Here is a 10,444-nt window from a genome sequence, read left to right on the forward strand (position 1 = left end):
GGGAACCTTGTACCCGCTTCCTGCAATCTGTCGAATAGCGGCGCTCCTCGTATTTTCTTCTATTTTCCTTCCGTTCCGCGGGAGCTTTCGTAATCGTTTATTCGACGCGATAAACAAAAGAAGAACATCGAAGAGTAAATTATTCATTTCAGGCAAACGAATGAGGTGATCCATGCATTCGTTCGAGTAAAAAAGGGAAGGTAAAAATCGGGGAGAAAACGCGTGTTTCCACATCGATAGTCCTTGTGAAACCTCGGTTCTGCCGGCGGATGCCGCTGTTATCATTGTTCGTGCACGCGCGCGAATTCTCGCATGCACCCACACTTTTCTACGAATATATTTGAGAGACTGTTCCGAGCAAATAGTAAAAAGACACGGAGGAAAAAAAGTATCGCTTGCGATCGACTGTTTCAAACGAATGAAACAAATCGAATGATGTACCGTACCAATACGACGAACGGGAATTTTGTCACATTTTACGGGTACTACCCTACGAATTAACATCATGGAAAAAAGAGGAGAAAGTTACAAAATATAATCTTGTGTAACGTCGTAGATAGATGTGATTTATTATATTTTTCGTCACCTTCATCGTTCACCTAATTCCGGTCAATTTTCTGCAATTATTTGAAAACTGATTTAAAAACCCGACACGTGCTTCATTTTATTTCGTCCTAAATTGTTCGTTATACTTTTCATTAATCAAAGAAAATCTTCAAGTCTATTATAAGATTTGATTTTTAAAAGAATTTGGACAAAAGAAATACTTTTAAATGTGTAGAAATTTGATTGTAGTACGTGTTTTAATTTGAAGGAGTGCGTACTTATATGACGAAATGCGCATGCGCGAGATGCACGTACGGCCATTTATATCCGCGCTGCCGTTGATCGCTAGTCATTCGCGCGTCAGCTGTGGTCGGGAGTGAATCATTCGCTTTTCGAGAATTACACGAAATAGTTAGTTTTTTCAGTTTTAATACTATATCATATTTAAATTGGTATAAAAAATCAATGTCAATTATGTACAACTCATTAATACTTTATAAAGCTATAATTCACGAGTTGAAACAGAGAGTAGATTCATAACTGTCAGAACTATATAGTTTTATAGTTATTACTACAGAACAGGATACAATAGAATTGTTTTCATCTAAGGCACTTAGCTAGAAATTTGAATTAGAAATGTTTCGCGTAACTGTGAGTATATCATTTTAAATTGAATTTAAATTCAATTGATGTTTCTCTCTATACAGGGTAGGAAATAGCATGGTATAAGAGTCTCTAGCGAGGTGACTATATTACTAGCGTGTAATGTGTATCAGACTTTACGTCTAAACATACGAGACAAAGACAGAGACGCCACTTTCAAAGTTGTCCTTTAAGTCGATCAGTGGAAATCAATTGTTTCCCGTTGGCGCGAATTATTGAGTAATTTCATAAATTTAGACAGAATTTAAAACTGACGACTGAAAAACCACCAGTCAAAATAAACAGTTCAAAGGACACGGCCATGCCACCGAAATGTAAATTTCAAGAAGGTATGCATTTCTGTTTCAATGCAACCGTATTGAAAATTTCACCGTGTGTTAGTTTAATCAATGAATGTTATTTTTCCTTTTGCACGTATTTAATCAGCGATCCCCTTTCTAAAATTATATGATTGTTCATAGGCGAGAAAGTTCTGTGCTTCCATGGACCATTGATTTATGAAGCAAAATGTCTAAAGTCCTCCATTACTAAAGAAAAACAGATTAAATATTTCATTCACTATGCTGGATGGAATAAGAAGTGAGTATTTATTTGTTTATAAAGCTTGATGGTTTGATAAACGTTAATGTTTCACAAATAGTTGGGATGAGTGGGTTCCGGAAAGTAGAGTTCTAAAGTACAATGAGGCAAATGTACAAAGGCAAAGAGAGGTTCAGAGAGCTCATTCGAATCAGCAATCTACACAGAAAACCAAGAAAGGCAGTACATCCTCTAAAACTCAAGGCCGTAGAAGCGAAGGAGGCCGTGAGAAAGATACTGATAGTAGAGCTAGTACTCCTGTTGCTACTGTTGACAAAACTGTTAGCAGATTTACTAAGGGTACCAGTAGTGCCATCACACCATCATCCTCGCATGATTCTACTACAGATGCTCCACGCAAAAAACGCAGGTATGTTCCATATCATCGTTAAAAAAAATATTATTGCACTAGGTAGAAACGTGAAAAAAAATATAACTCATTGCAGCCGGATGGAGCCTTGTGGTGACACTGAAGAGTATCTTACCAAGGTAGAAGTTAAAATTAAGATTCCAGAAGAATTAAAATTTGTACTTATAGATGAATCGGAAGTTATATTAAAACACCACAAATTACCTGCATTACCTGTGAAAAATACAGTTGATAAGATTTTAGATGACTATGTGGAATATAAATCATCAGGAAAGAATGATTCTGTTAGGTATTTATAAATAGCAATTATTATATGTATGTTGTTAAAACTACCACAGTTTTTAATTACAAATTAATAATTTTTAGGGAAAGTACATTAGAAATAACTAAAGGTATTCGTGAATATTTCAATATATCTTTAGGACTGCAGTTATTATACAAATGGGAACGTCCACAGTTTATTCAAATAATGAATGACAATCCTGAAACACTACCTAGCCAGTTATATGGCGCTTTTCATCTACTAAGGCTATTTGGTATTACTCTTTGTTCAATCTCAGAAGTATATATAGCTAAATTGGGAAAAGTTTTTCTATATAATTCTTATTATATTTACAGTGAGACTAGGTGGAATGTTATCATATACCACATTGGATGAAAGAAGTATACAGCTGTTGTTATCTCATTTTCACGATTTTTTACAATATTTACAGAAAAATAATGGTGAGCTTTTCAATCTTCAGCAAGATTATGCAGATTCACCACCAGATTATCACAGAAAGTATGCTTAAGTCAGTATGAATTAATGCATAATTTTAACTATAATAATATTATTTCTTCTTTGTTTGGACTATTTTGTACGACAGGTGCAAACAGTTTTTTTTTGTATAAAAACATGGGAATTGATACTGTTACGACATAATTAATTCGGTATGCAAAATAATTAGATTACTGTAAAAATGTGAGGCATTTACAAATTATGTGTTAAACATATTTTTCGAATTGTGAACTTAATTTTTTAGTTTATTATGTGTACAGAAAAATATATTACACTTAATAGTACATATTTTACTTTAGATTAAAGTATATAACTAGCATCTTTTATTTATTGTACATACAGTGTATTACAATTTCACTACTTAACTAAAATTTTATACATGTTTGAGATGATTAATCAAAAAAAGTATAAGTTTTTTCCATTGCTACCATTCTTCAAAGTATACAAGTTTATTTGTATATATTAAATTTATGATATTATTTTATCATACTAAAAATCAGAAAAAAAACATGACTAAAATTATGACTAAAAATTGTAAACAATGTGGTCAAACATTTTGTAGATAATAAAAAATTAAGAAAATCCAAGTACTTATTGGAATATTATTCATCATGATCTAGAAATATAATTTGTTAATAAAATCTAAAAGTATGAGATAAATTTAAGATAAACTAAGTACTCTTAAATACTCTTTAATATGTAAAAATGAAAATATCTTTTTTTATTAACTTGTTATATTATGAAGTCCTTCAAACTGGTTTTTAATATTAAAATTACTTTAGCATTCTTTCTTCAAAAAAGGAAAAACATTTTCATCAGTAATAACACCGTTAATTACTCGCCAAATAAATTCTGAAATTTCCGCACAATGTTCAGTTTGTTATAATCCTTTTTTCGTTGACATAGGATTGGCAGTCGATGACAGCACACCTAATACACAAATTTACAAGATGTATGTACATACACAAGCGAGGTATAGGAGAGGCATGCATGCAATGTAAAATTTTGTCGCATGCGCTCGGGACTACTACTTGTACCCCTTATCATTTTCATGTCACGCACTGTCATATCGACTAAGGCTGGTTTTGCATGACAGCGCTTAAAGTGATAGGAATGAGAATCAAACATATTGAAATTTTCAATGACAATCAGTACAGTGTTGCTGATATCAAAAAATTTGTATTCATTGTATCGAACGTTGCGATGTGACGTTTCAACGGTAAAGTAGATTCGCGCATTTGGAGTTTGAAGCATGGCAACATTATAACGGACACGTTTGTATACTAGTTTACCATATTTATTACTTGGTCAACTTCCATCATTTCGCTTGATGTAGTTTTCCTATTGACTGTTCTCTAGGTGTAGAGGGCAGAGCAAAACCTCTGATTTCTTTTACATAGTCGGTAATTCAGAACATGTGACATCGAGTCCCATAAACTTGCAATGCTATCCTATACCTCGTCTGTGGTACAGATGTATATACAGTTAACTGCGTACACAAACGTATCATCTAGTCTACAAACATCGGGTCAGTCAGTCAGTGGCAAGGAAAAATGGCGGATGTCGAGTTGAACGTCGACAACCTGATACAAAGATTGTTGGAAGGTACGTGATAAAAAGGAAGGTTTAGTGGGAAGAAAGTGTGAAGTTGTTCCCGAGATTCCCGTCTTCGATTTGGTGTACAGTTAACGGGAAATTTTTCCAAAGTATCCAGCGAAAATTCAGTCGATCCGATGTCGCGCCGCGTACATCGAGCATATACGTTTCTTTTCAATCCGAGGAAGATTAAAATCATGCGTGGTCTATTTTACGACATCCGATATTTGTGCTTTTATGAGTCCGTAAATGGTTTCTCTTGATTTCCCATATTCGTTGGAACGCTGTTTTGTTCGCGGTCTAACAGCTTAACAAAAAGGAAAAAAAATATCGATCTTCCAGTGTTACAATCCTCGTTAATTCTTACATTTCCAGACCGTCCACGAATTTATTCCCTACCTTTCTTTATTTTCTCAAAGGCAAAACTATTTCTTTTTTTTGTTTGTTCTCTTTCTCATGCTACGTGTCGGAACTCTGCGCGGTAAAGTATACCACACGCAGAAAGACCAGGTTCAGAAGAAAGCCAAGCTAAAAGATATTTTCTCTTCGGATTTTGTCGGTACGCAACAAGGAAACAAACCTCACGTAGATCTCTTTTTAACGTTTTTTTTAGTTGCGTTATTTACCTGCCTCAACGTCGTGCGTGATCGCTCGCCATCGTTTGCTTATGATTAACAACGTAAGATGATGTAGAGAAGATAGTTATAGTATTGTGGCAGCTGCAATATTAAATTTCTCCCAAGATATCATCTACATTCTTGGTTGATTTTGCTATTGTGTCACTATATAATGCTTCCTTCAGCTTTCCTCGTACCACTATACCTCAGCATCTCTTCAGTTTGAGTTTTCAAGATCACTACGTATCGAGATTACAAAAATAACATCTGTAATGTAAACATTCAAATTTGAATGTCCTTTTAGTATCATGTTTACATGGAAGTAACTCTTTAAGTGATGGATTATATTTTTATGAAGGTCATTCAGGATGATCCAATTTGCACGCAAATAATGGCTTGAATGGAAACTTCTTCAATTGCATGCTTGATATAATACTTGCCAGTGTTTATTTATTATTGAATTAGTCTTTTTTTTTAGAAGAACATTATGTGCAAGCTAATTTTCCACCTTTTGTGAACGAGTGAGTTACACTTTGCAAGAATAACATCATAATGTCTTTTAAAATTTCATAGCATATTATAAATATGTCACCATGCATATGTTGTTACTATTAGTCTATTGTATTTCATGGCTATGTTCTTCTCAGTGTGTTCATTTATTAAATGTCTCTTGTAATATTGGCTTCATTAGCATATTCTTCAGGAATAAACACGAGACACTCATTATCTTTGTGCAGATTAATGCACTTAAATGTGTGAGTCATTCTTTGATTAGACATTACTTCTAGCAAAAAAACTTGTTATAATTAGAGTACAGATGTTAATGCTTGACGAAGCATAAAGTTTACTTTCTTTAAATAAATTTCTCATTTCTGTGTGTAAAGAATACATGAAATAAGAAGAAACAGATTATAATTTTGTGTCAGAATAATATGGTAAAAATATACTAAGAAAACGTTCACTAAATCTTAATCATACTGTATTTACTGGACCTTAATGTATAATTCTAACTTTTCAGTCACCCTGTATGTGTTCCCAAATAAAACTGTTGAAATAAATCGTAATATGTCGCGAGCAGAGGCCGTTCCAAACTATCGCGTGTTTGATCAAATATAACCATGACGATTTTCTATTTTTTTATCGTTCGCCCTGTTTCCGTAAATAACCGTAATATTAATAGACGACGTTTCTAATGTATGCTCGCTACAAATCTTATATAGATCTCCTTGTATAGAAACATCTTTTTTTTTTCTTATTGATTATAGCATTTGGATTGTTGTGATGTGACCTTGCTGATATGCAGTTTTCCAATAACCACCATCGGCTCAGTTTCACCACACCATGAACTCCTTCACAGCTATAAATAATCCCGTAACACTGACACAAGGTTCTGAAGAGTTATTCTCACACGGAATTTGTTCGTTTCGGGTTCTCGTTCGATTCTAACCAGAGCTGGATAAAATTCAAAGAACGAAAATATTTTTAGTAACGTTTCAAGTATTTTATTGTTCAAACTGCTGACTCTTTCGTGGACACACAGAATGATCCAGCCAAGCTGAACAGAAATACTCCAAAGTAAAAACCGTCTATTTCCAGTGAAATACTATTTTTAAATATTTAAGTGAAAAATTTATTTTCCATTGAAGAAATAAAATATTTGAAGTAACGTTTTTTCTCCCAGTTCTGATCATTGCTCCATAAGTTTGTATTCGTAATAATCGCGATTAGGCGATTTACACATAACTAAATGGCTCTGAGCATTTCTTTTAGACTTTGTTTTCCTGCAAGTTTGTGTTCGTTGTATTATTCGAGGCTCGTATAGCCACTTAATCCCTTTGAAGCATTATAACTACAGTGTGCGACAACCTTTCGTATTCCCGATTATTGCATCAAGAGAAAACCTATACTACGTAGCTCGCCGTTTTTATAATCGAACCCCCCGTCCTATTCGTTTCTTCAAATAATTGCATCATACGAGAAAAAGAAAAGTGAATCTGTCGCGAGAATGCGATTGTTTTGATTAAGATAAAAGAAAAGTCGTAGCCGTGACACATATCTTCCCGATGTTTTGGAAACTGATCCCGCCTGCCAGTCGAGCAAATCGTATGAGTGGACAGAATGCGACGTTAAATAGAGGAACATGAAACGTCGGACTTACCGAATGGACGCCGTCGATTTATATATTTTCTTATATTCATCGTTGTTCACCTTATCAATGATAATACATCCATTTTAAATACCTAATATTCTCTCTCTCTCTCTCTCTCTCTCTCTCTCTCTATATATATATATATATATATATATATATATATATATATATATAATATAGATATATTTATATATATATATAAAAAAATATATTTCATTACGTATGACGTTTCATGTTTAAGTATTACCGCCCGAATTGACCGGAAGCGTAACTGCAGTCAGGGCAAAGTTTTTAGTCGGTCAAGGTCGCTTCCCTCATTGATATTTATATCGGCAGTCACTTCATTTTCAATAATTATGCGCACAATTACAACAACAACAACAACAAATAACAAAACAAAATAAATCATTTACTGTGTACTATTTGAAATAATATTTTACCCAACAGTGATCTCGCAGCGATGACGAACGATCAGAAAGTTTCGCCCTGACTATAGCAATTCCCCCAACACGCCAGGATAGTATTACGTGCAATGATAGAACTATAGGACTACACGGGGATTCGTGGCACCCGAGTGTAATCGTATTTGACCTTGCTCCCTTGAATCGGTTCTTGGCAGTCAGAAAACACCTTCATGCTCCAGCGTAGAAAATTATGCTCGGCGTACATAACCTGTGAGACGAAACTCTCGACTCGCGAAGCCTCACGACACGCGGCGCCGGTCAAAATGCATCTAAACGTGCGAATTTTTGGGCGCAGTCAGAGGATGCCGGCCAGGAAAGACCGTTGTAATGACGGAGGGTGAAGTACGGGGCCTTTGCCTGAAGTCACGGGAGATTTTCCTTCAGCAGCCGATCCTGCTCGAACTGGAGGCGCCACTTAAGATCTGCGGCGATATTCATGGCCAGTACACCGATCTGTTACGGTTGTTCGAATACGGCGGTTTCCCGCCGGAAGCGAACTATTTGTTCCTCGGGGATTACGTCGACCGAGGTAAACAATCGTTGGAAACGATATGCCTGCTGCTCGCGTACAAGATCAAATACCCGGAGAATTTTTTCTTGTTGCGTGGCAATCACGAGTGTGCCAGCATAAACAGGATATACGGGTTCTACGACGAATGCAAGAAGCGGTACAACGTTAAACTATGGAAGACGTTCACCGATTGTTTTAACTGTTTACCGATCGCCGCCATCATCGACGAGAAAATATTTTGCTGTCATGGGGGACTTAGCCCGGATCTTCAGGTGATTCGATGTTGTATTTTTTCACTGAGGATCGTTTAAAAAGTTTAAAAAATTCGTTTGGGTAAAGAGTGACTCGCGTCATAATGTAACCGGATCTACCTAGGTAGAGTCAATATGACTACTCATTCGCAGTGATGACTTCCGGTTTACTGTTTTATTTTTTGGAACTTTTTGAATTGATCTTTTTAGCGAATTAATGATTTGTTATATATATATATATATATATTTTGATAACATGTTCAATGAGACAAAATTTAAGAAATTGCACAATTTTTTTTAATGTCCTTGTAGTGAAAATACCCGAATTCTCGCATAGTAAAATACGGTAATGTTCCTAACTGTATTAATACACAGTGTTTCCTGTAAATTTGTAGTATATAAGTGTTGATAACATTATCAAATGAGTTATGTAAATGATTCCATTAAATTCTAATGAAAGACATTTTAGTAGAGTTGTCATGCTGAATTTATTGATCTTCTATTTATATTTTAAGGACAAAGAAAGTGAAAGTTCAATTCTTAATGGAACATTAACATGTACATGTATTGAAATATTGATTATTTTATTACCTACCTCATTTATGTGTAAACAAGGGATTATGGCATCTATTTTTTTAAGTATTATCAATGAAGACAGCTTTCCCAAAGATAATTAAGTCAGAGTATTGTGCACAGAGTACCTGTTTATTAATAGCATCAGACACTATCAGATATAAAAATGTCAATAACTTTGACCTTCTTTTTTTTTTAACAGAGCATGGAACAAATCAGAAGAATTATGCGGCCAACCGATGTACCTGATACTGGTCTTCTTTGTGACTTATTGTGGTCAGATCCTGATAAGGAAGTCCAGGTATTATATCTTGTTATTAGGTTACCAATTTATAGTATAAGACTAAAAGATTTATGCTATTGATATTTTTATTTTTATGTTGCAGGGATGGGGTGAAAATGACAGAGGTGTCTCCTTTACATTTGGCCCAGATATAGTGTCCAAGTTCTTAAATCGTCATGACATGGATTTAATATGCAGAGCGCATCAAGTAGTGGAGGATGGTTATGAGTTCTTCGCGAAACGACAATTAGTTACCCTGTTCTCCGCGCCGAATTATTGCGGAGAATACGATAACGCCGGTGGAATGATGAGCGTCGACGAAACCTTAATGTGCAGCTTTCAGGTTGAATTTTAAATCACCAATTACGTTGTCTTTAATGGTATACTTGGATCCTTATATCATAATATGTTTTTTAATTATTATATGTTCACAGATATTAAAACCTTCAGAGAAGAAGGCGAAATACCAATACATAGGAATGAATACAGGACAGGGCGCAAGACCGGCTACACCGCAGAGGAATCCACTCAAAAAAAAATGACAGCCTCGTCCGCATTTTTTAACACCAACACTATTAGTGGATGCGTTAGGTAAACTGATTTGGCATTTAAGTGAAGTTCTCACTCTTTTGATTAAACACCACATAACTTTAATCCTGAAATGCTAAAGGGACCCGAACCAGGCAGGAAAAAATTCTATTAAAGATCAATGTTAAATACATAAACGTTGTAAAATACGTTCCACCACTACCGGCTGAGTTGCATCGGGGCATGAGTAATGATAACGACGGGTGAGAACTCTGGATAGTGGTGTTTTATTGTCAGGCGTTGTTTGTGATCGTCGAAGACTTTAAAAATCGCTGTTTTAACTTTCTCATTTGTGTATTGATTTTACGTGTAGATATCTATTTTTTAAGTATATCATTATGTTGACTGATTAGTGATTAAAAAAAAAATAACAGCAACAACAATCAATCAATCAAACAAATTAACCGTACATTCGAAGAACCTGTCCGAGTGTGCTTGCTAATGGAACGTTTTGAAAATTCTCGAAAAAAAGATAA

At 34.9% G+C, this 10,444-nt stretch overlaps 2 protein-coding genes across 3 annotated transcripts; both read left to right on the forward strand.

Annotated features, from left to right (window-relative positions):
- The first annotated feature begins 886 nt into the window (after nucleotides 1-886).
- On the forward strand, nucleotides 887-3,476 carry MRG15 (mortality factor 4-like). 2 transcript variants are annotated; one of them, XM_031984297.2, is made up of 7 exons: nucleotides 887-957; nucleotides 1,254-1,538; nucleotides 1,671-1,788; nucleotides 1,850-2,158; nucleotides 2,235-2,447; nucleotides 2,525-2,694; nucleotides 2,777-3,476. In XM_031984297.2, the coding sequence occupies exons 2-7, from the start codon at nucleotides 1,511-1,513 to the stop codon at nucleotides 2,947-2,949; spliced, it is 1,011 nt and encodes a 336-aa protein (XP_031840157.1). In that variant the 5' UTR covers nucleotides 887-957; nucleotides 1,254-1,510; the 3' UTR covers nucleotides 2,950-3,476. The 2 variants fall into 2 exon arrangements, with proteins under 2 accessions (XP_031840157.1, XP_076222121.1); XM_076366006.1 differs by having other exon boundaries at nucleotides 903-998.
- Nucleotides 3,477-4,421: 945 nt separating this feature from the next.
- LOC116430532 (serine/threonine-protein phosphatase PP1-beta catalytic subunit) lies at nucleotides 4,422-10,444 on the forward strand. The gene is made up of 6 exons (XM_076366005.1): nucleotides 4,422-4,541; nucleotides 5,020-5,091; nucleotides 8,058-8,545; nucleotides 9,300-9,398; nucleotides 9,484-9,723; nucleotides 9,815-10,444. Exons 1-6 carry the CDS (start codon nucleotides 4,490-4,492, stop codon nucleotides 9,920-9,922), a joined length of 1,059 nt encoding a protein of 352 aa, XP_076222120.1. The 5' UTR covers nucleotides 4,422-4,489; the 3' UTR covers nucleotides 9,923-10,444.

The sequence above is a fragment of the Nomia melanderi genome, chromosome 3 (genome assembly GCF_051020985.1).
Source record: "Nomia melanderi isolate GNS246 chromosome 3, iyNomMela1, whole genome shotgun sequence".
Classification (NCBI taxonomy): domain Eukaryota; kingdom Metazoa; phylum Arthropoda; class Insecta; order Hymenoptera; family Halictidae; genus Nomia; species Nomia melanderi.